The 27,426-nt window shown below is 36.6% G+C and overlaps 1 protein-coding gene, 1 long non-coding RNA gene and 1 pseudogene across 4 annotated transcripts; 1 reads left to right on the top strand and 2 right to left on the bottom strand.

The window, feature by feature from the left end:
• The first annotated feature begins 2,241 nt into the window (after window positions 1-2,241).
• Window positions 2,242-3,045, top strand: LOC143556974 (uncharacterized). The gene is made up of 3 exons (XR_013139484.1): window positions 2,242-2,534; window positions 2,628-2,745; window positions 2,932-3,045. It is a non-coding gene; the product is annotated as an uncharacterized LOC143556974 (long non-coding RNA).
• Window positions 3,046-17,129: 14,084 nt separating this feature from the next.
• Window positions 17,130-18,290, bottom strand: LOC143556959 (large ribosomal subunit protein uL15x pseudogene; annotated as a pseudogene). Of its 2 annotated transcripts, none has more exons than XR_013139476.1 (2): window positions 18,199-18,290; window positions 17,130-17,698 (listed from the first exon to the last, which is right to left on the bottom strand). The product of XR_013139476.1 is annotated as a large ribosomal subunit protein uL15x pseudogene, transcript variant X1 (transcript). The 2 variants fall into 2 exon arrangements; XR_013139477.1 differs by having other exon boundaries at window positions 17,130-17,694; window positions 18,199-18,229.
• A 6,476-nt stretch (window positions 18,291-24,766) lies between these two features.
• Window positions 24,767-27,426, bottom strand: LOC143556948 (U-box domain-containing protein 33-like). Its single transcript, XM_077046154.1, has 4 exons — window positions 27,058-27,426; window positions 25,364-25,482; window positions 25,169-25,287; window positions 24,767-25,082 (listed from the first exon to the last, which is right to left on the bottom strand). Exons 1-4 carry the CDS (start codon window positions 27,344-27,346, stop codon window positions 24,854-24,856), a joined length of 756 nt encoding a protein of 251 aa, XP_076902269.1. The 5' UTR covers window positions 27,347-27,426; the 3' UTR covers window positions 24,767-24,853.

The following is a 27,426-nucleotide window of genomic DNA, read 5'->3' as shown; positions in this document are numbered from 1 at the left end:
TTATTTTGGTCAGAACGTTTAAACTTTGAGCAGAACCGTTATACATGAACCCTAATCATAGCTCAATTAAGTGTGTTAATCTGTATTTTCATAATCGATTGATGATTCTAAAGCCTTTTACACATCAATTCGATTGATTAAATCAACAATTTTTGATCAATTTGAAGATTTTTAATGTTTAGTGACGTTCTATTTCAATTTTGGTTTTTGACTTTTGAGATTTCATATTGTAAGTTGTGATTAAAGTTTAGAAATTTAATGAGATAGATTAAGGAGCTTAGAATTTGGATCAGAATCGATTTTAAGTCGATGAATTTGATCGCGAACTACTGTTTGGGTTATTTACGAAAATGCCACTGCGCGAAATTAACATCGACGTTCAAAAAGCTCGCGTACCTAATATATGATAACTGATTATTGTACGTTAACCTCCCTCTATATATATATATATATATAGATCTAGGGTATTATTATTTGTGTGTCGGGTTTGGTTATTAATGAGAAAGAGCCCAACATAGTTGGATTTCAAATCTATTTTGTTTGTGCTTTTCTTTATCGATCAAGATATGTGATGAGGAGTTAATTCAGAAGTTAACAGAATCTTCCATGGACTAGTTAGACATGGAGAACTTTACAAAGGCATACCTTAATTAGGCTGTGAGTGGAATTACAAAACTTATTACTAGTCGTTGGAAGAGCCAAATTAGTGCCTAGCCATGTAGCAAATGGCCTTTAGCGGCTTGGCCTAAATTCTACCATTTGGGTGTTTGTACAAGCCAATAGAGACTGTTTCCCCAAATTTTTCAATCTTTGAATCTGTCCTTAATTAGCCTTGCGTGCTTTTTCACATACTATAATATTATACGTTCTTATTAGTCTTAAGGTTGGTCGCTATGGGACGGGGTTGGGTTGGGTTTTGGGGCACCGTGGGCGGGGAACACCGCAGGGGGGCGCGGACGGATGGTGGGCGGCGAGGGTGGGATCCTTTGAACGGCCGGCGCGGTTGATCAAATTGGTGGGCCCCTCACTTTCCTCTCTCAACCTCTCACACACATACATATATGATATATATGTATATATATGATATATATATATATCTAACTATCTATATAATTGTCTACTAAAAAATCCTACGTGTCGATCTCACGTCGCTCCCCACCCCATCTTAAGCCACCAGATTGCTTAATTTCTGAATGGAAGCCTCTCATTGATTTAACCCGATTTGACCCGTTTAACCCTTCCACGGGTCATAACATCTCAAATAACCCTTTATTTGTGAAACAACGTCGCCTCTCACAACTTAACCCTAATCTCTGTTATAACCTCCATGGATTTAGGGTTTTTTCGATTCTTCTATTACGAGGATAATCTTTCTTCGTACCCACCGCTGATAAGTTCGTCTCTCTTAATACTGGCAAGGTAATCACATACTTTAGTTGTGGATGTTAATTTTACAAACCCTAATTTCGTTTCACGGTTACTTTTAGCTGGTGACTTCACTCGATTAGTTGGTTGAACCAGATTGAGATCGAGACTAGGATAGATTTCACAACATTTTGTTCTTGTAACTAAAAACTATGACCAGGTTATTTAACTTCTTACACTTTGGTTATATATGAATTCATTAGCAAGCAAGATGGCGTTGGAATATGGTGCTGTCACAAAAGATGTCACAAGACATAACAAAATGTGGTCTCTTAATTGGTCAGCTCTTGATAGCACGAAGGTTAGTCTTAGCTTTCTAAATTTTAATACTTACAACAAATATTATGAGTAATTCGAGAAGTGTTATTTTAAGCTAATTGTTATTTGAAGATGCAATTGAAGCATTGAGGGTAGTGAATTTTGTGTTAGCCTCCTACTTGGGAAACTTGCATTGGTCGATTAAGAAAAGTTTGCTTTCTGGATTTCCATTTACAGTTCATGCATGATGAATGTAAGTGTTAATAGACTTCCATAACTGTTTAAATTTTAACAAAAATAAATATTAAGTTTCGGTTTGGTTTCAGTTATTTCGATTATAAATGTGTAAACTAAATGTTGACCAAATGAAATCAAACTCACCTTAAGTTTCCGTTACAATTAGTTTAGCCAATCCAAATTTCTGAAAGCTCTATGCTTCAAAATGATTATGTTAATTTCACTAAGCGAATCTTATTGGAAATTGTGACAAATTAACAAAGAAATGGAGTTGGTGATAAATTACTATTCAAAAAACTGATGTTGATGAAAATATGTCAGTTGGTGATGACCAATTAAAATAAACAGTGAACTGTTACCCATGAATGCAAATTTAGGTAATTTACAAGCATCTGCTATGGCTATTGAGGATATACATGATGGCCAAATAGTTGCAAAAGTAATTAGTTTGGAAGAAACGAGTATGCATTTAAAAGGGCTGAAATGGAGTATGTTATTGTTGTTCCTCAGTTTATAAAAATACCAATTATGATGTGTGTTGCAGATCATGGGTCAACCATAATTTGAGTCATTTAACTGCTACCCTTTTAACTGGCGGGCATGGAGGATCACAGGTGTTTCTTGATACCCTTTTAACTGTCTTTAGTTATTAGATTTCATTTATTCAAGCATATTTAGATATGCATTTTAATAGTTTCTTGGTGTAGGTCGCAAATTACCGTCGAGAACGTATCCATACTAATTTACAAGAGGAACTAAATGTCATGAAGCAAGAGTTGGTCAAGGGGGCGATCAACGAAAGTGTAGAAGCGAGCTGCTCATCAGGTAATTAGGGATGTTTTTGTTCTTTCAATTGGATGTAATTAATTGGTTGGTGTTTTTCTGAAAGGGACCATGGTGTTCATCATATAATTTTTTTAGTTTTTGACTAATATATGCTGTAGTAAGGCATAATCAGAACAGCTTATGTTGTATTTTATATCTAATTGGTAAGTTTTGTTAAAGGTCTAGATTATGCAAGGAGAAGTGCTAGAAACATCAGCAATCCCACTGTGTTTCCAGTCTCTGATCTCTCCATATGGTGACCAATTTCTAAATTTAGGGCTCAATTTAGTGCCCTTTTTTATCTGGTGAGACCGAACAAGATATGGCGGTTTAAATGGTTGTTTTTGTTAATGTTCCTTGATTTGTGACTTCTTTGATGTGACTTCCACGGAGATATTGGATGAAATGTTCACCCATAGAGGAGAGCTACTATACATCTGCAGCTCAGTATAAGCCGAATGTGACAAAAGGAATTACAAATTTGATGCAAAACTAACAAAATCTTTCATCGTTATTTGTTTCCGAGTTCGCGAAACAAGAGAAACACTAAATTTACATTTATAACGTTTTCTTTTATGTTTTAAGTAATAAAAAATGGTTCATTTTGATCCATTTTGTATCAAAGGTGTGGTTGAGTTGACATTTGCATCGTCAGTTCTGAACTATTAATAAAAAAGGTAAAAGCAAAACGAAGATTAAGTATTATAATCAACTAATAATGTACTTCCGCATATTTTTGTGGGGTATGTGATGACTTGATAACGTTTCGCATGCCAAGGAATTCGCTCGGAGACTTGAGGTAGTAATAGATATGTGTTGGTTATGATTTTAAATATATTCACTTGATGGCTATAGTTATTTTACAATATTACTAATTAAGGTTTCACTCTCTCTTTGTTTTATGTATAATTAATTTTTGAACCCGTATATTATACGAGACTAGCTGGGTGCCCGCGCAATGCAGCGGGCGCATACGCAACTTTACATTGAACGAATAATCCATGTCGGTACATACGTCACCTGATGACAGTGCGCACGTAGCCTGAAATTGGTGTGTAACTCATGCAAAGCCAGCTGTGTGTAATCGAAGATTGAACACGCGTAACCAGACGGGAATGCACGTTATCGACATTAAAACATGCTTAACCAACACCACGCGTGTAACTCATGGCGATCAACGGTGTAGGGTGTTGGGTTGATCGTTTACCAAGATTGGGTTATGTGTGTTACGTGGTGCTGGACTTCATTGGCCCCAGTACATGTAAACAACGGTATCTGCGTAACTTGTAACGAAAATAACAAGGAAAACCTCAAATATACAGTAATTTGGAATAAATCATTTTTTTAAACCAACCCGACTGTTTTGCCCCAAACCTATTCTAATTCGACAACGTTCTGACATGGCCCCTTTCTACTCGAATCCGAACCAAATTAACCATTTTTGTATCGACTCATTCCGACCCTAATGTACTTTTACAAATGACCCAAGCTTGCCTAACTCGACCTATTACCCGGTTCTAAATGGTAAACGCGTAACATGCTAACTTTTTAAAACTAAAAAAACTATAGCAATATCATAATCAAATTAAAGAGAATAAAATGCTTGTTTTTATGATGTATTTTATTTTAAAAAATATTAACGTGTGAAAAAATTATGACCGTTAAAAAAGTTGTGGGGTAGTTAGTTTGAATTAGGAGCCATATGTGTAACTATTATTAAACTTTACAAAAATGTAGTAAAGTTGAGGGACTAAAGTTTTAAATATATTTTGAAAGAATGAAAGTTACATAACATATTTGTGAGTAAAGACCTTGCTACCCCTAATTTCTAAATTTTTGATGCATTATATGTTGTATATAAAGCAATGGGTTTGATACCTCATAAAATTTAAAAGGTCTCTAACTCATGCTTTATATATAGTATAGATATGTCAAACAATAAAAATAAATAAGGTCTATCATTTCAATTGTGATTCTAAAAATACTTATAATTTAATGTACAAAGTAAAGCTTATGAATTATATGTCGGTTGGTTCGGTTCGATTCGTTTGTTTTTTGTTAAAAAAAATGATTCGGTTCGTTTCTATTTGCTAAAAAAAGTGGCTCGGTTTGTTTATTTTATTAAAAAAAGTGGTTTGTTTTTTTAAAAGTAGTTTGGTTCGTTTATTTTTGTTAAAAAATGTGGTTCAGTTGGTTTTTTTTTTGTTAAAAAGGTTGTTTGAATCGTTTGCTTTTGTTAAAAAAACAGTTTGATTCGTTTATTTTTGTTAAAAAAGTAGCTTAGTTCGTTTAGTTTTGTTAAAAAAAGTAGTTCGCCTCATTTATTTTTTACCACAGTGCTAAGTAAATGAGAAACAAAAAATCACCATTTTATCTCTAACTTAATGACAAGTACTAAATAGCATGATTTTGAAAACGTTAGGTGTTGATTTGCAAGAAATTTAAAAAATGTATTAAAGTTGAGTAGTTGGTCAAACTTTAGGTATGAAAATACTCCCTCCATCCCATTATAAGTGTCCAGTTTGAAAAAAACACAAAGTTTAAGGTGGATTCAATGATTACTTTTTTTTCTTACCAAATGACAATAATTCCTTTGAAAAGTGGGTCCATCAATATTGTTTATTAATAATAGTTGTGTGTGTTTAAGGGTAAACTTGAAAATTGGCTCATAAATTTTGAAAGTTGACACCTGTAATGCGACGGAGGGAGTAATACTTAACTCAATAACGAATAAAATCCACAGTATGCATGTTATATCCCAATTAACAAAATGGTTTTGATCCATGACCTATGGATAGTTAGAATGAATGAAATAAGAGATTAGGATTCATGAGAAATGTAGACTTGACTAAGTACAAAATGATTAAAAACAAAAACCTAAATAAACCTGCGTAACACGCGGGCTAAAAACTAGTGTGTGTGTGTATATATATATATATATATATATATATATATGGGCGCCAATGGGCATTAAACTACAGCGGGGTATTATTGGTTGGGGGCTTCGAAGCCCCCGGTGATTACGTGACGCTGACGTGGCACTGGGGAGGGGATTCGAAGCCCCTCACCATAGAGGACAACCTAATTTCATTATCTAAATGTCGATTTGTAGGTTCAAAAATTTGACAAACCTGCCAAATTAACTATAAGGGCCTAGTTGTAATTATTTATTTCATTTACAAATTGATAAATTTTCCATATTTAAGAATTATGTGCTCTTTATTTCTTGCTTCCTTTGTATGCCAAACATTTCATGCACGCGCAAAGTGAACAATATGTTGGAATTGATTCGGTTTGGTTTATGATAAATTTGATTGGTACACATGAAACTATTTATTTGAGGTAGGTCAAGTCAATTTGATAGTTGGGTATACTCACATGTGTATACTCATGTGCGTATCGAAGGATAGATCATGCCAGTTTTAATGTACTTTCTAAATTATGTGGATATCGACAAGTGGAAATTGTAAGTTACCTGTTACATAAAGCCAATATTTTCTAACCTGGGAACATGAGTTATTTGCATGCGTGTGAATTCAAATATGAGCCTTTTTCAGTTTTAGTAGATCAGTTGCAAACCAATGATGTGGTTTGTTGGTAAAGCCAAAGCTTTTAAATATCTGGGTATGGAAGGGGGTGTATTTGTTCTAAGTTTCACGGACAATATGGATTAAAGGAAATTCGTCGTTCATAAAAAGGAAAAAAAAATGAAGAAAGAAAGAAAATTGATCAATTGCATAAGTAGAAGAGAAATAACAATACTACATCAAATATTTTTGAAGAAGTAGAATTAAAGTTAAGGATTTTTAGGCATATTTTGATAGACCTAAACCTCTCCGAGGACATGGTTGAGGATAGGAATTCTTGGAGAAGTAGAATTAAAGTTAAGGATTTTTAGGGAGAATTGAATACCTTAGGGCTTATACTTAATTTATTTAGGTCACATACCATAATGGTATTTCCCTTACATATATTATTATTATTATTAGTTTTTATATAAATATTGAACTTTGATCTTATTATTATTATCAGTAGTAGTAGTTTTTATATAACTGTTAAACTTTGATTTTCTTTGTTTTGCTTCATACATATGTGCTTAGAGCCAAGGGTCTCTCTGGAAGCCACCTTTTTATCCCTTTGGATAGAGGTACGGTGTGCCTACATCCCACCCTCCCCAGACCCTACTTATAGCTTTGCTGTCGGTGAGACTTTACTGGGTATGATTGATTGATTAATACATCAAATATTTTATATGGTAAATCTAAATATACTTCATTCGTCCCTTTTTAAGTGTCATGTTTGAAAAACACAAAGTATAGATTGAATGATTACTTTTTTTGCTTATCAAATTACAATAATACCCTTAAAAATTGAGTCAATCAGTATTGTTTATAATTGCTAGTTGTGTGTATTTAAGGATAAACTTGGAAATTGATTAATAAATTTTGAAAGTGAGCATTTGTAATAGAACAAATAAAAAAGGATATATTAACATTTTTTAGGGACGGAGGTAGTATAAAAAGTTTGAGCTAAATTTTAGAAAATTTAACTGATTACTAGATATTTAAATTCACTTTATAAAAATTGTGTGAATTACGTTTTTAAGGAAAATATTGGATTATAAATGTATAAGTGAAAGGTTCACCAGCAAGAAGCTGTCAACCAAAAAAACAAGTACATAATAAATGTGTGAATTAGTTCAATCAAACATTCACACGTTTTAACAAATAAAAAATAGAGATTGAAAAAAAAAATCAAATTTACAAATAAAATTTTGAAAACCCATTCATATTAATTTGATGCTGTCACAATGGAATTCAAGGGATTCAAAGATTGTTTATTGTTTGTATTGTTATGTTACAGAGACAGAAGGAAAAATAAATAAATAGAAAGACTCTCATCTTAAACATGGAAAAAATAATAAAATAAATGATGAATCCCATGATTGTTGGTGTTAACGGTCTTGTATTGCTGTGAATGAGCTGTGCTATCTTCCAATAAAGAAAATGATGATATTTGCTGATCCTTGAATGTGTTATTAGTTATTTTATTTTCTAACATTCCCCCTCAAGTTGAGTAGTAGGGTTTCCGATGCTCAACTTGCTAAGACAATTGCTGAATATTCTCCCATTGACGGCCTTTGTTAATATATCTGTTAATTGGTCTTCTGATCAGACAAACGGCAACTCTATAATTCCGGCTTCAAGTTTTTCTTTGATGATGTTTCTATTGACTTCCACATGCTTTGTACGATCGTGTTGGATAGGAATATTTGAAATTTGTATTGCGGCTTTGTTGTCACACATGATTCTACTAGCTTCGGTTTGGAGAAAACCAATTTCTGTCATAAGTTTACGTATCCATAGAACCTCTGTCACGCCTCGTGAGATTCCTCGGAATTCCGCTTCAGCACTAGATAATGCAACGACCTTCTGCTTTTTGCTTCTCCATGTAACTAGATTTCCACCAAGTAGAGTGAAATAACCTGATGTTGATCTTCCATCATCTTTGTCACCTGCCAGTCTGCGTCAGTATACACTTGAACTTTTAGGTGTTTATTTGGTTGGAAGAGAACCTCGTGGCCAGTTGTCCCTTTGAGATATCTGATAATTCTTCACAATGTTTCCATGTGAGTGTCTTGAGGTTGATGCATAAATTTGCTGACTACTCCCACTGCATATGCAATATCTGGACGAGTATGCGAGAGATATATTAATTTTCATACCAAACGTTGGTATCTTTCTTTGTCTGTTGGTTCGCCTCCTTCTTCCATATGGAGTTTGTGATTAACCATAATTGGCGTATCAGCCGGTTTGCAGTCGATCATTCCTGTCTCTGCTAAAAGGTCAAGAATATTTTTTTTGACATATGAAAATACCCTTTTTAGATCTTAGTACTTCAATTCTAAGAAAGTACTTAAGCCTTCCTAGGTCCTTCATTTCGAATTCTTTAAACAAGTTTTCTTTCAACTTCTTCATTTCTTCATCATCATTCCCTGTAATGATCATGTCATCAACATGATTAAACAAGTTACAAGGTTACCTCTGTTTTTAAGGAAGATCGTATGATCAAAATTACTTTGACGGAATCCATATTCCTTCAATGCTAGGGTGAATCTGTCGAACCAAGCTCTAGGAGATTGTTTCAACTCGTAGATAGTTTTTTTAAGCGACAGACTTCCTTTGCTTTGAAATTTTCCGTGAACCCGGGTGGAGCTTCCATATACACTTCTTCTTTTAATTCTCTATGAAGAAAGGCATTCTTAACATCAAATTGATGAAGAGACCATCCTTCATTTGCAGCGATCGAGAAAAGAACCATGATTGTGTCAATCTTTGCTACCGGAGAGAACGTTTCTTAGTAGTCAATTCCATACGTTTGAGTGTAGCCTTTAGCCACCAACCTTGCTTTGTATCTTTCAATGGTTCCGTCTAGTTTATGTTTAATTGTGAAGACCCATCGACATCCTACGGGTTTCTTTCATGTTGGACGGTCACATATTTCCCATGTATCATTTTTAATTATTGTTGTCATCTCTGTTTCCATAGCATCCTTCCAATTCTTTAATCCTAAAGCTTGTTCCACAAAGTTTGGAATTTGTTCAACGTATGGAGAAGTGTTAAAAGCCTTAGCTTCTTCATATAGGTTTGCTTCTGCTATGTTGGCTATGGGATAGCTGGAGGATTTGGATTGTTTTTCTGGTGAGTATCTCTTTGTAGGAATTCCTTTATTGATTCTTGGTGGGAGAACGTATATCTTAGCTATTTCTTCTTGTCTTTTTTCTTCTTGTATATGTTCTTCTTGTTCCACCTGCACTGATTGTTCTGCTTCTACCTCATGGTTGTTAGTTATATCAATATTTTCATGAGATCCTTTATTCATTGAATATTCAGATATATAAGATTTACTTACCTCGGACGTTAAGTCGGGAGGTACTGGGATTGTAGCACTGATGTTTGATCCACCAGATTGATGTGGAGTTAGTGACTCATCCTCGGTATTATGATTGACTTCTTTGGAGATGGGGTCCATTTTGGAACCCATTTTAGACAACTTAGTATGTTATGTTCCTTCTCCCCCTCACCACTGAGTTTGGCGGGATAAAAGAACTCAGTTTCAAGGAAGTCACAGTTCATGGTAGTATGCATATGGCGGGTTTTTGGGTTGTAGCAGTGGTACCCTTTTTGATTGACGCCATAGCCTACAAATACACACTTCTCGGCACATGGATCGAGTTTTGTTCGATTGCTTTTGGGTATGTGGACAAAGACAAAGCATCCAAATATACGCGGTTGTAGTATAAGGGTGGGTGGTAGCTTGGTAAATTCTGAAAGAGCCTGAAGAGGGATTTTTAGGTAAAGGGCCTTTGTAGGCAGTTGATTAAGAAGATATGTAGCAGTAGCAAGGGCTTCGGGCCAAAACGACATAGGCACTTGAGATTCAATTACTAAGGCACGAGTTATTTCTAGGAGAATACGATTTTTTCGTTCGAAAGTGCCATTTTGTTCAGGAGTGTGAGAGCACGTTGATAGGTGAATTATTCCTTTGTTTACAAAACTGTTTCATTGAATCGTTTACGAACTCTCCACCATTATCAAATCAAAGAATTTGGATATTTGTTTTAAATTGTGTTTGTATCATTGTATAAAACATAGTAAATTTATCAAAAACTTCAGATTTATGTTTTAAAAAATAAATCCATGTCATACGAGTGCAATCATCAACAAACAGAACAAAAAAACGAAAATTTTAACCTCCAAGAACTTTTGTGGTCCCCATACATCCGAATGGACAAGGGAAAAAGGTAAATCAAGCCTCGTATTATTGAATTTAAAAGTATGTCTATGGCTTTTGGCCATGGCACAAGTTTTACAACTTAATGGTTCATTTGAAGGAAATAACTTTGGGAATAAAATATGTAAATAACCAATAGATGGGTGACCTAATCTCCTATGCCTTAACCACGCTTCTCTATTGATAGTTCCATGCGCAAGCATCACAGTGCCGTGTTGATTCACTCCTTCCACATAGTATAATCCATGGTTTTCAGTGCCACGCCCAATAATCGCTCCCGTCCGGATATCCTGTAATATACAGAAGGTCGGGTGCATTAAGACGGAGCAATTTAATTCTTTTGTCACATGACTAATAGACAAAAGCTTATGTGATAAAGAAGGAACATAAAGACAGTTTGAAAGTTTTAAAGTAGGTGAAATTTCAATGTTTCATCCCCCTTTTACGGGAACCACTCCCCCATTCACGGTTTTTATGTGATTAATTTTTGGTTTAGAATTTGAAATTATATCGGATAATTCGAAGGTCATTGTGTCGTTAGCACCGCAGTCAAAAATCCATGATTTATTTAAATTTTTATTGATTCCAGCCATATTAACTTCTCCCCTATTTAAGTTATATTCGTCAAAAAATTTGGAATCTCTAGGGGGTTTATTTAAAAAATCATATTCTTGAGATTTGTTTCTTAAAAAAAATCAGGTTCTTGAGGATTTTTTAAGGAATATGTATTTTCTGTAGGGGGGCTAAATTGAGCAGTTTTTGAACTGTGGGGTAAATAAAAACAAAATTGCAAATACAAGGGTTTGAGAGTATTCTCTCAAACCCATTACCTCTTTCACCGATGTCTAAATCTGATTTCTCCAAGGCACCTCCTTCAATGGAAGAAGCTACACCACCATAGCCACTATGGCTGTTATTAATTCCAGTGTTACTAGTTTATGTGTTGCCGACGGCGGCAGCCGTCTTTGCACCTTCTTTATTCGATATTTTGTGCCCGTCGTTCTACCATTCGGGGAAGCCAACAACTGCTCTCTAGTATGTTTTGACATCCCGCAATGAGTGCATTTCAGTTTTGTCTTATCAGTCCGGGATGATGAAGCATTTGAACTCTTGTAACCCAATTTGCCATAATCCAGAAGTCTTCTAGTGGTGTTCCATTCTGTTTAAACCCGTTTGCTTTTACGTGTAAATCAAACGTTTGCAACTTGTCTTTCCCACTACTGTAAGTAACTGCCAATGCATCCCACAAAGTTTTGGATGTGGGAAATTCGGTTAGGTTACTTGCTAGAGCGGGTTTGATATTCTGTATTAACCATGAGAACACGACTAAGTCATTTTGTTCCCATTGTTCGTACGCTTCATCGGTTGGTTCCGGTGGTGCCGGGTTTCCTGATAAGTGGCTCAAAAGTGATTTTGTTTCCCCCCTCCCCCTATGGCGACTTGAATCATTCGAGCCCGTAGGGCATAGTTTTGACTGTTTAGCTTGAGACTAATTTTCAAGCTATCGGAAAGATTTTTTTTTTTTGAGGTTGGTTTTGGCCATTGAGACCATTCTCGAGTAGGTTGGTGATTTGTAATGCGAGATCCTCGTTATTGTTGTTCCCGGACATGATGTTGTTCTGCAACTAAAGGTTTGAGAATGAAGGAATCTGAAGTATGGTTTGACAAGGTTGAATATAGATTAACAATGGTAGATGATAAGCAGTTTGAGCAGGTTGATCCTAAGACCATAAACGCTGCTCTGATACCATGTTGTCGCAATGGAATTCAAGGGATTCAAAGATTGTTTATTGTTTGTATTGTTACAGAGACATAAGGAAAAACGAATAAATAGAAAGACTCTTTATCATTTTAAACATGGAAAAATAATAAAATAAAAGATAAATCCCATGACTGTTGGTGTTAACGGTCTTGTATTGCTGTGAATGAGCTGTGCTATCTTTCAATAAAGGAAATGATGATATTTGCTGATCCTTGAATGTGTTATTAGTTATTTTATTTTCTAACAGGAGCTACGAATAATGGATTTTGGGTCTCACTTAGGGGCATTTCTTTCCATTACTTATGACCCCGTAACTTCTGAACCCAGATGTAGGCGAACTTATGCCCTTTATAATTTGGAGCCTCATGTTTTTCTTTGCCTGGTGTCTCAAGTATTAGTCCATTAGCTTCAAGCACCATATCACCTACTTCACCGTCGTCGACACATGTAATTTGGTTGGTGAATTCTCCTCTTGAAAACTTTTAAGAGGTGCATAAGATACATGTAACCCGAAGTCTATATATCTTTAGAAATTAATCCTTCCTAGAAACTCGACATTTGAAAAAGCCAGAGGGAAGCAATTTCAACCTCATGCAAGCTTGTAGCCTGTCAGTTTTTTTTTTCTCTATTCACTTTCCTTGTGATCTTAACCTAAAGTTCAGACCGGAAATTATAACCAAGCAAAATAACTTAGAGCATCCCAGCCATGTATTTAGTTTCTCATGCAGTCTAGTAGGCAAATGACATAGATAAGAGAGGAGAGAATATATGAGAGAGAGTTTATGATGTTTATAAAACTATATAAGTTTGTAAATGAGGAGTTGATGACAAGATAGAGAGAGAAAAGAGAAAAGTAGAGAGAGGAGAGAGAAACTGATGGAGAGTCATCCGCTTTGTTTTAGCATTGTGGATGCTCTTAGTGTCAAGTCAACAATAATGTAATACAACCAAGTGATTTTCTACATTAATGGCCTAGGGGCTGTTTGACAACCTCTGTATCAATAGGTGCTGCTGAATAAGTAAGACGTCTGATTGAGTAAGAGACTCTGAGCTAGTAAGTGTTGAATCGGTAATTGTTGCATGGTTGGACCTCTTAATGGTTGTGTAGAATGACTATATTACCCCGATAATTTCCCAAAGCCGAACCGATATTATGCAGACAAGTTGGTCATTAGTTCTTATTTTAGCCACCAATCGGGGTTCGTTCGATCCTCGGTTTGGACCGAATGTGACCAAATAATTAAAAACAGGACCGAATTTGTTTAATGCATTAATCTAGTTAGTAACGAATCACTATTAGTATTAGCAGCCTAATTTAATACAAGAAGTTGAGCAAACATTATCTTCATTGAACCAATTTCATAAGCAAGTTTCGCAAACGCATTTCATGAGCAATTGATGTGTGTTTATTAAAAACATTTTAGAAATGATAAATTTGATTCAGTTTAGGCCCAGAACCGTAAGTTATCGAAAATAATTGTTTACTTGCAAATCACCCATTGTGAAGATAGTGCTAAGTACAAACATCAGATTCGTTGTGTTAGAATTGTTTGTAGTAGTTGGTGATTAAGAAAGGCATTGGATTCGCGAGTTAGATTATAGCATTATAGCGATGAGAACCGGATAAAGATAGACACAATGGATGGAGGCGAGGGCCCGTCAGCTAGAGGAGGAGACCGACGACGAACTGAAAACTGATCGGAAGAGGCTTACTTGTGACAAGATGAAATTCTTCACCGGTGATCAAGGAGGAACTGATGGATATAGAATGTACCATCTTCTTCTCTCTGTATATGTATATGTACAGGATGTGAAGGTTGGTTGTGCGGCGGTGAACGGAGGTGAACAAGGGGAGGGGGAATGTTTTTGATGAGCGTATTTATTAAGGTAAAGGGTATATCTGTATGCTGAATCATTCAGCAAGATTTTGGAGCTGAGAGGTGAACTGAACCATTAATAGAGGTTTTTTTTATTTCATGTTTCAAATATAATGTTTTCCGAACATGGTTAATTTTGGATTATTTGTGATGTAAAACCACACTTAAAACCGATTTTTTCAGTTAAAAACAACCCATTTGAATAATTTGATACAAAACAGTCAACTGCCTTTTGGGCTTGGACAAACAAGCCCAAGAAACACCTATAGGTTGAACCTTTAAAAGCAATGACGAACCAGAGTAGGTCAACGGAGAACTTCAGAAGAAGAATGTGGTGGCCTAAACACAAAAAAGAAAGTCGTTCTAAAAACAAAATCAAGTGTTATACGGGTATACTATTTAGTATGAATGGTATAATACAATTTGACTATAATGGTATCAAAAGCGTACAATTTGAGGCGGAATAGAAACAATAAGAAATAGAAAGTCTTGGTATTGGTAGAGTGGTTAGTTTCGTTCAAGGTGCGTTATTGGTGTGATGATAATGACGGTGGACACGATATTTGTGACACCTGCGACCGGCAAAAAGTAGAGATAGTAGAGGCAAACCATGATCATGTTTACTGCTGGCTTGATCTTAAGTAAAGAAAATGTGATCTCACTTTTTCCATCAATTACATCCAACATTTATTTTTTTGAAAATTTGGAGAAGTTTTAAGACTTGCATGTGTATGATACACATTATATACGTATTTGATGAATTTAATGGTTAAAAGAGTGAAATACTTATAAAAATAGTTTAATATCGACATTAGATCCGTTGTACCACAGTTCACGCACACGCAATTCATTAACTTAAATAACTTAGGTGCACTACATGCCCAACCTATCCAAATGGGTGACGGCAGTATAGCCGCAAATTAAAACACAACCCGAGTGTAGAGGTGCACAAATCGGGTTTTTTAAATATTCGGGTTCGGGTATGGAACCGTGTTCAGATATGACCGGGTATTGGTAATAATCGAGTCAGGTGTGGTTCGGGTATTGTCTCTAAAAACCATACTCTATGCATTGGGTTCGGGTCGGGTATAGAACCAGGTTTTCTAAAACCGGGTATTTGAATACCCTATAATCAGGTATTATAAAAACCCTATTTACGGGTTTTTTCGGGGTTTTTTTTGGTATTTTTCAGGTATAGATTGAATTTTTTTTAAAAGTTTGCACTTTTTAGGGGTATTTTTCAGGTATGTTTAACATATTTTTTGGGAAAACATCGGATATTCGAAATACCCGGTTTTGGATATTGGAAAAACTCGATTCCAAGTATGGAACCGGTTCGGGTTTTCGGGTATTACCAGGTACAAATCGATCTAGTTTGGGTTTTGGTTTTAGTGCCAAAATGCATACTCTCTCAGTACCCTACGGGTAGGGTCGTGTATATACGGGTTCGGGTATTAAAACAACCAGTTCCGGGTTTTTATTTCAGGTCCGGTTCCGGTTCGGGTTTTTGTGCACCTCTACCCGAGTGAGAACAAAAGAGTGTGTCTTCACCCCTTTTAAAGGGTCTGTACGTGTTAACTAGACCAACCTACAAGTTACAACTGGTTTGTAAATTACAAACATTCCAAGTATTTTAAAACAAATAATACACCAGAACAAGTGACACTAAGGTGCTGTTTGTTTTTGCAGACATAAACTGTCTGCAAGCTGATTTCATCTGTTTTCATGTCTGCAACTGAAGATGTGGTCTGAAGATCTGCAAGCTGAAAATATAAGACTGTTTGTTTTTATAAGCTGATACTGTCTGCATAACTGTCAAACTTATCTCACAAGATAGAAGTCATTTATTCAAGTTACATCTAGTTTTTAGTCTTTGCTTGCCATGCCGATTTGGTTTTGGTGGGTGGTGGAAGGTGGTGGTGGTGGATGGTGGTAGTGGCGGCGGACGGTGGGTAGTGGCGGTGGATGGTGGTGGTGGACAATGGGTGGTGGTGATGGATGGTTTTGGTTGGTGGTGGACGGTGGTGGTGATGGATGGTGGTGGTGGTGGGTGATGGATGGTGGTGGTGGCGGTGATGGATGGTGGTGGTGGTGGTGGTGATGGATGGTGGTGGTGATGGATGGTGGGTGGTGGACGGTGGTGGTGATGGATGGTGGTGGTGGTGGCGGACGGTGGTGGTGATGGATGGTGGGTGGTGGACGGTGGTGGTGGCGGTGATGGATGGTGGTGGTGGTGGTGGTGGCGGTGATGGATGGTGGTGGTGGTGGGTGATGGATGGTGGTGGTGGCGGTGATGGATGGTGGTGGTGGTGGCGGACGGTGGTGGTGATGGATGGTGGGTGGTGGACGGTGGTGGTGATGGATGGTGGGTGGTGGACGGTGGTGGTGGCGGTGGATGGTGGTGGACGGTGGCGGCGGGGTACGGGGGTGGTGGTGGCGGCGTACGGTGGGTGGTGGTGTTGGCGGACGGTGGTAGGAGCAGTGGATGAGAGGGTGGCTGCAAAGGGAGAAGAGTAGGGTTTTTTTGTGAAGATGTTTTAAGCAAGATTTCCTTGCTTTTCTTTTAAGATGAAAGAAGATAACTTCAGATCTGTTTTAAGAAAAAAAACAAACAGTCTTCAAGGGTAATTTCTGCGCGCCTGCAGACATTAGCTCCCTTGAAGATGTTTGAAGAAAAAACAAACACCCCCTAAGCAAAACCATGAAATGGCTTAAGATTGTAACAAAACAGCTTTTTCCAAAAACTTATTTGGTCAAGTATTTTAGAGCTTTAAAGTTTAAACCAATGTACCTAAAACACAAAATCATAATTCAAGGTCACTTTTTAAATGATCACACTTTATATAAAAGTAAAAACTTTGATTTCCCAGTTAAACTATAACTGAAGCCATGACAACTGCAACATCAATTTTCAAAAATATTAAACATAAAATCAAGAAAACCAGAACACGATTCGAAACAAAACTTTGATTAAATATAAGTTCAAATTCAACAAACCAGAGTATCCTTAAAACAAAACTAACAGTAACAGTCATAACAGTACTCATAATTCAAATCCAAAACACAAACCTAAGCAGTAAGCAAAACAGCACCACCAGCCTCCTTAATCTTCTTCTCCGCAACCTTCGAAACCAGCTTCGCCTTCACAACAAACGGGTGCGCCGCCGGCACATTCCCCTTACCCAACACCTTAAAGTACCCATGCTGAGTCACATCAATCACCGGCACCTTATCGCCCGTCGCCTTCTCCTTCACATCCTCCGGAACTAACGACCAAAGCTTGTCGACATTCACAATCGGGCAGTAAAACTTATTACGGAGCTTGTGGAAGTACCGCATACCGACCTTACCAAAGTACCCGGGATGGTACTTGTCGAAGAGGATACGGTGGTGGTGCATACCTCCAGCGTTACCTCTACCTCCCGGATGCTTTCGGTGCTTACCGATACGACCGTGGCCAGCGCTTACGTGGCCACGCTTCTTTCGGTTCTTTCTCAAACTGGTTGTCATTTTTTCCTACCTATATCAATTGAATAACAATCTTTAAATCAATATATGTGTGTGTGTGTGTTTGTATATATATGTATATAAATTAATGTGTATGTATGTATGTATGTATGTATAATTTGATTATATATATATATAGCAATTGAATACGAATCCTAACTCATTCAAATCATACATGCATACACATCAATATATATATATATATATATCAATTGAATACGAATCTCTAAATCGTTCAAATCATACATACATACACATACATACACACACACACACACATATATATATATATATATATATATCAATTGAATACGAATCTCTAAATCAATTGAATCATACATATATACGCATCAATAACCTAAGGTTTCAATATCAAATTCAAGGAATTAATCAAACAAAGCATATATATATATGCGGTTTAATTATTTGTGAATGTAATAAGTTGTTGATATACAATGTGATATGCAGATTAAGAGATTTGATATTAATCGATAGAATGGAATTGATACATACCTGAAAATAGCGGCAGAAACCCTGGTGTTGAGTCGACGGCAGAAAATGAAACCCTAGGTGGTTTTTATAGTAAAGTATGATGGAAATTGTGTGTGGAAACCTATGGGCTGGATGGAATATGTGGGCTTTGATTTTGATGATACTACTGAGCAGCCCAATAAACGTTTTTTTGGTTACTTTATATTATATATAAGCCCAGTTTAAACTACTTTTTATCAAGTTTTTACTAGAGATGTTCAAAACGGTTTGGGACTAGGAACCGGAACCGGTTCCTATATTCAAAACCCCATTATAAACCGGTTCCAGGCTCGAACCGGTTAGGGAACCGAACCGGTTCTCCCACCCTCGGACCCCTAACCTATCTAACCGGTTCTTACCGGTTCCTAAACCGGTTCCTGTACTGTAACCGGTTCCAAAATTTTTTTTTTTTTCGTTTTTCGTTTGCGATTTGGATTCTAAACTACGATTCGTATTTGTATAACATGAAAAATAAAAAAACAATTAACATAAAATTCATTTTATTTACTTTAAGAAGTTCAAAAAAAAAGGTTACATGTTTTAAAATCTTCAAAAACAAACTAACAAAACATTAAACTTATAAATATAAAGTTGTGACATATTATTTCTAGAAAAGCCTTCTTGTTCGTCGTAATTATTGAGCGGCGACTTTTTCCTCGGAATTACTTGTAGAAATGACTTCTTGTTCGTCGTGCACTCGAACATCAAGTGGTGTTTCATCTTCGAGAGTGGTTACGTGTTGAATACGATCGATTGAGTCCAAGTGATCCTTTAAGCAAATGCACATCTCAACCGACTCCGAATTTAGTCTTGTTCTTCTCACCGATATTACCCTGCCACTAAGAGAAAAAGCGGATTCCGAAGCTACCGTAGAAGCTTGGACGGTTAGTAAATCACGGGCCATGGTGGCAAGAATCGGAAACTCGGTTTCCTTTACCTTCCACCAAGCCAAAACATCAAAAGTGCCATATTCCTCTTCGGATAAACCGGTAGAGTAATCATTTCACTATACCTTCCTAGTTCGCTTGAAGGGGTGTTACCCCTTTGTTTTTTAGCCGTTACGTTGCGAACGGTGTTCATAAGGCTAATCATGGGATCTCGTACTCTAGTAGCACTTGAACTTGATGAAGACCCCCCCGGCATAGGCATGTGTATGTTTGACGCATATTTATTTAAATAAAAGTCATACATAAATTTAAATTTCAAGTTAAAATAATTTTTTGCCTCTGTTGAAAAGTTTGGGTCAACTTCATGCATATCTAAGGCTGAAAAAATTTCGTCTATCACACATTCAACCCCCGTAACATTTAACATTGGGTTTAAAGCGGCGGCGCAAGTAAAAACCGGTGGCAATTCAAGAAAGTATTTTTTTAATTTAAACTTCATTGGTAATATGATGTTTGAAAACATTGGACCTTTATATTCAAATTCTTTAAGATTGTTAACCATTAAAAATAACTCCGAAAGAACCAAGGGACTTGTCGGATAATACGTTCCCGATAGTTTCGTAGTTGATGTTTTAAAAACTTCAAGAAAAGTCGATAAGTCATTGATAATTTCCCATTTCTCATTTGAAAAGGGGATTGCCAAATCATTCTCGGCAAGACTAGAATGAAACATTTGTAAAGTTTCTCTTTGTTCCAAAGCACTTTGAAACATTATGCAAGTGGAATTCCATCGATGAGGTACATCCCAATTAGCTCCCAAAGCTTTTCTTCCCGTATATTTACAAAATTTTCTATAATCCATTTGTCTTTTTTTACTTTTCTTAAAAACTTCATGTATCATTAGTCTAAAATCGTTTATAACCGATGTAACCTCATCCGAAGCAAGTCCGTCTTGCACGATTAAATTAATGATATGTGCAACACACCTTGAGTGAAAAAATACACCATTGCAAATCGGCGTATATTTTAATTTTAATTTATCAACCGCCGATGTATTATTCGACGCGTTATCAAATGCCATTGAAAATATTTTATTTTCTAGTTTATAAGTTTTTATAACATATTCTAAAATTTCAAACAAATTATCTCCCGTATGTGGATACTCAAAGAGTTCGAAAGCAATGGTGCGTTTCATCATTTCCCACGATGATGGGTCTACCCAATGAGCGATGACACAAAGATAAGATTCGGGTAGACCATGTGGAGCCGACCAAACATCACTAGTTAAGTTTATTCCCGTATTTATATTTTCAAAATATGCAATTAGTACCTCTTTGGCCTTCTTCCACAATTTTAAACAATAACGTTTAAGAGTATGACGACTTACGTGAGTGTATTGTGGTTGAAGCGTATCTCGAATCATGGCGGTTAAGCGAGGGTTGTCGAAGTGGCTAAACGGCAAAGCTTCTTGAATCACAAACTTCGCCATACGATCTTGAACTCGATCAATTTGGTATGTAAATATTCCGCCTTCACTATCCATTTGCGTTTGTTGCGAATCGACGTTCTTTTTCAACGCCTTGCAATACGGTTTTTTGATGTGTTTATTCAAATTTGAATTCGAAAGTGGGTTTAAATAAACCCCACAAAACTTGCACCGAGCCTTCAATGAATGGTCACTCAATTCAACCAAATCCCAATTGCACCAAATCTCTTGATTACGATTATGAGGTACAATACGAACGAAACTTGGTTCGGCGTTGGAACCTTGACCAACCGATGATTGTGAGGCAGCCATAACAACAAATATGAATATAGAAGAAGAGAAAACAAGAGATTAGAGAACTCAAAACGTTGTAATAGCGTTTTTTTTGTATTTTTTTGCGTTCGGGTTTGCGTTTTGAGTGTTGTGATGTAAGGCCCCGACCCCGGTAGCCTTACTTTAGCGTCGGATTTACTCATAAACACAGTTCTTACAAATCAGAGTTCATTAAAACTTTCGCGGAAACGTTTACTTGAAGCATTCGTTACAAAACATTCAATCTCTTCTTTGATATTATAAAACAAATCATTATATTTAAAACATCTTTTCTTCCATCTTAAGATGCCAGCCGTTCAATCCATGCCATGTGCCATCCTCATGCTAGTCCTTTGGTCTGATCACCTGCGTGCATACTAAAAGTCAGCTACGCTGAGTGAGTTCTAGTTAATCGAACGCCATACAATACATACACACACGTACATATCCGAAGATACATATCCATACTTAACTAGTTACCCTTCTGTTCTACATACATGCTTACTACCATACATACATATCTACAATCCCTAACCTCAGTCCACCGAGAGTACGTTCATAGTCCGCCGTCTATACCTGTACTCAAGGTCGTGAACACGTAAAAGGTCCGCAGTCCTTACCTCTGTTCACCATTCATGGTACGTGCAAGGTCCGCGGTCCTTCCCTACACCATCCCACTTCCACAACACGTACAAGGTCCACAGTCCTTCCCTATGTTGCAACCTAATTCATAGCACGTACGAGGTCCGCAGTCCTCCCCTATGCTACCACAGCACGTATAAGGTCCACAATCCTTCCCTATGCTGATGCCTATCTATAATACGTATAAGGTCCGCAGTCCTTAACTACGTTGTCGTCTATTATCTGTAACACGTATAAGGCCCACCGTCCCTATCTACGTTTACATCTATCATCTACATTACGTATAAGGCCCGCAGTCCTTAACTACGCCATCACCAGCCGAGTCTATGCCCGACAGAAGCTAGAGGGATTTGCCATCCTAACTTATTATGTCGAACGTAGAACTCACATACCATTCGTGTACCTGTATACACATACTTCATATACAATAATTACATTATAACATAAGAACACTCTAGGCGTTCTTTACATCCTTCATTTAACAACCATACCCCTTGTCGTTACGTGCAATATCCGAAGATCGTTCACGCCCCGACAAGTATTCATTTGTAATATTCATACATCTTCGATACATAATATTCGTACCTTTATTTTTAACGTGACAGTACGCGCAATATCCGAAGATCGTTCGCGTACCGACAAACAATCATTCATATCCATCACATATATCACATATGGCATACACTTATCACTTAGGATAAATGTATTAACAACACATCGAGTATGCACACAGCCCCGAAAACACAACACATAAATGGGGCTAGAAACTCACCTGAACACGGTTACGTTCACCGTTAATCGTAATCCATTTCCTCAGTTGTGCACGGCTGACTGTATAACAAGTATACATATCAATTAACTATCACTACTTATATCATCTTTCTAATCTTAATTACTACCCACAACGAACGGGGGTCCGGGGGCAGTCATCAGGCGAACTTAGCTTTAGGCGAAGTTAAACCTTAGGCGAACTTAGCTTTGCAGGCGAAGTTGTCATCAGGCGAACTTAGCCGTAAGCGAAGTTATCAATTAGGCGAACTTGGCCTCAGGCGAAGTTACCAGTTAGGCGAACTTGGCCGTAAGCGAAGTTATCAATTAGGCGAACTTGGCCTCAGGCGAGGTTATCGCTTTGAAGGCGAAGTTACCCAGTTCGCGGCGAAGTTGCCCAGTTCAGCCACTGTTTGGTTTCTATCAACCATTTTGGCGATTTTAACACCCTTGTTATGGTTCGACATCACCCACTACGTTCCCCAACCGTTTTCGGTCGTATATATATACTATAAAGCTTGGATCTTTAAACTTTAAAGATCAAGAATCATACATTTTTGTGCTCGCCTGGATCTCGTTTAACTTGTTAGTCACAACTAATCGCTCACTCTCTCTCGGATCTTGTTCGTTCCTCTCCCTCGGCCGCCGGCGATGCGTGTGGCGTGTGGTGTGTGTGTTTTGGAGTGTTAGAGGATAAGATGGAATGAATGATAGTTTAGGGTTTAGGAGATATTTATATCTCTTAAAGCCCATGGACCTAAGGCCCATTCTCATTTAACCCATCTCAATTAATCTAAGTCCATGATCCGCTCCTTACTAGATATTAAATAATTAATAACGCGAAATCACTAAACGTAACTTTCTTCATTTAACATTATAAATTTTAGGATGTTACATGTGATGAACCCATGACACCAAATACCTATTTATACTAGTAGTGGGGTGCTTGGGGGAGCCAAAAAACGGCTATTTTTGACCCCAACGGTCAAAAAACGGCCAAAAAAACGATTTCCAACGGCTATACTCGATCCAACGGCTAGAACCGGTTCCGGATGGAACCGGTTAGGAACCGGTTCCGGTTCGGTTCCGGTTCCTACCCGCCCCGACTCAGAAACGCAAGAACCGGTCACGGATCATCGGGTTGAATCAGATAGGGTCCGGTTCCTACAAAAAAGGGTATGAACCGGTTCGGTTCCGGTTCGGGTCTACCGGTTCGGTTCCAGGAACCGGTTTGAATGATCATCTCTAGTTTTTACACTGATGGTAGTAGAGCCGTAGAGGTGCATAAATCGGGTTTTTTTCAATACCCGATTTCGGGTATGGAATCGGGTTTGGGTATGATAGAGTATTGGAAATACCTGAGTCGGGCTCGGATCCAGATATATTCTCTAAAAACCATACCGTATGCACCGGGTTCGGATTGGGTATCTAACCGGGTATTCTAAAATTGGGTATTTAAATACCTTATTTCTTATTTCCGAGTGTAAAAAAATCCCTTTTTTCAGACATTTTCCAGATATAGATTGGGTTTTTTAAAGGGCTGAACGTTTTTAGACTATTTTTCGGGTATTTTTCATGTATTTTCGAGTATAGATCGAGTATTCGAAAAGCCCAGTTTCAGATATTGGAAAAACCCAGCTCTAGGTATGGAACCGGTTTTGGTTTTCGGGTACATATCGGGTGCAGTTCCGGGATCTGGTTTTGGTACTAAAATGCATGTCTTATCCGCACCCTATGGTTTGTTAGTAAAAGCCGGGTATTTCGGGATTTTTTCGAGTTTGGTTTCGGGTTCATGTTTTTGTGCACCTACATATGGGAGTATAGGTATGTGATGGATACGTGGAGGGATCGCTGATCGCGTATGAGATTGGTTTTTAAATTTTTGTGCTATAGAATGAATAAAGTATATGTTGATACTCAGCTCGATTACCTAATCATACATATCCATCTAGCCATTTACAAATTCACTAACTTTTAGTAGTTATGGTTCAATTCTTTTTGGTAATCATGTTATATAAATTTAAAAATAGCAAGAATGCGTGAGTGAATTCTAATGAGTAACTTCTAAAAAACTATGGGTACGTATACCTGATATGACATGTAATTACCCTCCCAAAATACATCCAGCAGATATAAGACATGGTTTATAATCGAGTATGGAACTGGAATTACTAACTCATATCCAATCGACATCCCTAGACCAACAAATTTTTATTCACTATTTTTGGGGCACTATAATAGTGCATATCAATACTTTCATGGATTTAACATATTTGTGGTTGAATTTGAAGTTGATCATTAGTGGAATCAAGTATTCAATAATATACTGAACAAGTTTTAATATTGTAGACAAGTAAAAGCGACAAGGAGTGATGGTGTCCTATAACCTATATCATTGTCATATCCATTTGTAAAGTGGTATGATTTCACAACTCTTGAGTGAATACAAATGTGAAATAAAAATACTTCAAATGAATCGTATTATACTAGGGATACGAGTAATTTTATTAGTCATGTATATACCGTACATGTAGAAAAAAAATCAATCAATTTTACTTGAGAAACAAGCACACTCAAAAAATTTTCGTTCCACTTGTAAATGAGCGACTCTCAACCCATTTTGACTTGTGGGAATTTTAGGAGTAACTTCCGTAACTTGTAGTTGTTGATCATCCATAACTTGTTTTCCGTTACAAACTATGGTAACTTTACAAAAGTTAGGTGCGTTCTTCTTAATGAACTCTCCTTTGCCCGGCCCCTTTCTCAACCGCCTACATAACAAGTCGAATGCCTTACCTTTACCATTTTTCATTTTCATTTATAGAAAAAAGTTCCAAACGTTTTATCAAAAAGTTACCTTAGCGAAGGTGTTCTTTTAGTTCCGATGACAAGGTTGGTAATGTTGACGACTTGAATAAGATCCAAAATAGCCTTGGTTGTGGTATTGCTCTCGAGAAGCATTGTCTCAACGCCTATCTGTTCACCCGACCCCAAAATATTATTACATATACAAAATAATGTTCTCTTTGTGTGAAATACTAATGAAACGTACCTTGGCATCTTTGCATAGACGTATATACTTTTGTAAGAGGCTCCTTCTTTTGTTATTCTCTTCATTAATGTATATCTGGACTTGCTCTTTGCTTAATTGGCTCCTAGATAGCTTCCCAACTTTTATGACATCAAAACATATATGTCAGATAGTGTTACCATATACAAGATGAAGTAATATAACTAGATCCTTTTATTAAGTGCATTTAGTCTCTATTGTTGAGTCATTTTTAATAATATGTCTACCACAAGGACGACGTTAGAAAATAGTCAATAAATGTTTACATATGCCTTGCAGATGACGATCTTTTGAACATTTAACTCTCAAAAACATGTCTTCAATGTTATCGAGGTCGAGGCAACCATTTGTGAACCACTACGTCCACAAAGATCGATCATCGTGCCCTATGGCCTCTCCACAATGGCCATTGGCTTACAAAGGATCGTGAATATGGACAAAGCCACAACTATGATCATCATACCCTATATGTAACATCCCAATTCCTCAAGACTTCACGAACCGATGTTTTGCGGGTTCTCGCGAAGTTCGTGGAGCTACATACTATACATTGCCCATGCTCTTAGAGAAAGTGGTCAAAGTCGAAACAAGAAGGGTTATGAAAAGCTTTTCTAATATTATTTTTCTCTTTTTAGATGCTTTAGGTAAAGGAAGAAAATACCTATCTAAACATGGATGAATGTATTTAATTTGGTCGGTGGAATACGTATTATATGGTTTTTAGTAGAAAGAAAAGAATATTTGAATTTCAGTTTTATACGTTTCTGTTTTAACTTTTAATTGTTGTACATAATTAAATTCGTGTATAGAAACGTATCATCTTTGGTTTTGATGAAACGATGAAAAAGACATGAAAATATCCACCGTGAGGGAGGCATATGTGACGGTATTAAACAATTAGATTCTAACGAAATACACACTAGGGACTCAAATTTGCTATGAAAAAAAAAGTATGAACTATAACTGATTCATAATTTCAGAGAGAATATTATGACAAAGTTATTGTAATTCATTATTATTTTAATGTTAACTTTTGATTATTTAAATACATTAAAAACAAACCGAAATATGTAATTTGACTCATATAGGAAAGTCCTTAATATAATATTAAATGTCGGTTTTTAAATATAAAAAAGTTATGGTAATGTTAGCTAATTTTGAAGTTGTCAAGCACATTAGCTATTTAAATGAATAATAATTGTTTAATGAACTCAATTATTTTCTAAATTAATTAAGTTAAATTTTAATTTTTAAAGCTTCGTATTTGTCCCTAAATATTTTAACTATAACTCATTATATATTAAACTTAACTTATCTTTAAATCTTATAACATAACATAGATAAAATAAGCGCACATCAGCCGAATATTCAAATTTATATATTTTTCATTAATAAATTTAAAAAACTAATCTTGTCATGAATAGTATGATTTGTTGTGTTTGTAGTGTTTGGTAACAAAATATAAGAAAAGGGCAAAAGTGCCTCTTTAAAGTACTAATTAAAAGTTAAAAACATTATTTAACCACCATCAATAGTCACTTCAAAACTTAAAGTTATTAACACAATTGTAAACTCTTAACTAAAGCCTAATTCATAAACTTTAGACAAAGTCATAAGAAAGAAGAAAGGTATATGTTATTCCCACATATAGGTTATTTGAACAAATAATAGCGTACCTGGAGTCTGAATATGTGTAACCGTAGGGTAGACATGAACCAAATAAACACGAGCTCCGGGAACCACAACATGATCAACAGCCCATTTGACAACATCTAGATCATTCTTCCCGACAGCAACAAAAACATCAACAACTTCTCTAGTAACATGATCACTCTTGTTGTCTTGTTCTTCAACCTCCACAATCTCCGGTGACATGACTCGCCGCCACGTGTGTCGTGACCCTTCTTCAATGATTTCTGGAGTTTGTTCATGATCATTATGATCACCGTTTGTGTGTTCTGACATAACAAGATTATTAGATTAAGGTTGTGTTGTGTTTGGAGATGAAAACAAAGGTGTGTGTGTGTGAGTGTGGTGGTGGTGGT

Source organism: Bidens hawaiensis, unplaced genomic scaffold (genome assembly GCF_021521415.1).
Source record: "Bidens hawaiensis isolate Kalapana, Puna unplaced genomic scaffold, B.hawaiensis_p1.1 tig00001087_1, whole genome shotgun sequence".
NCBI classification, from domain to species: domain Eukaryota; kingdom Viridiplantae; phylum Streptophyta; class Magnoliopsida; order Asterales; family Asteraceae; genus Bidens; species Bidens hawaiensis.
This window is presented reverse-complemented; position numbering and strand designations above follow the sequence as displayed.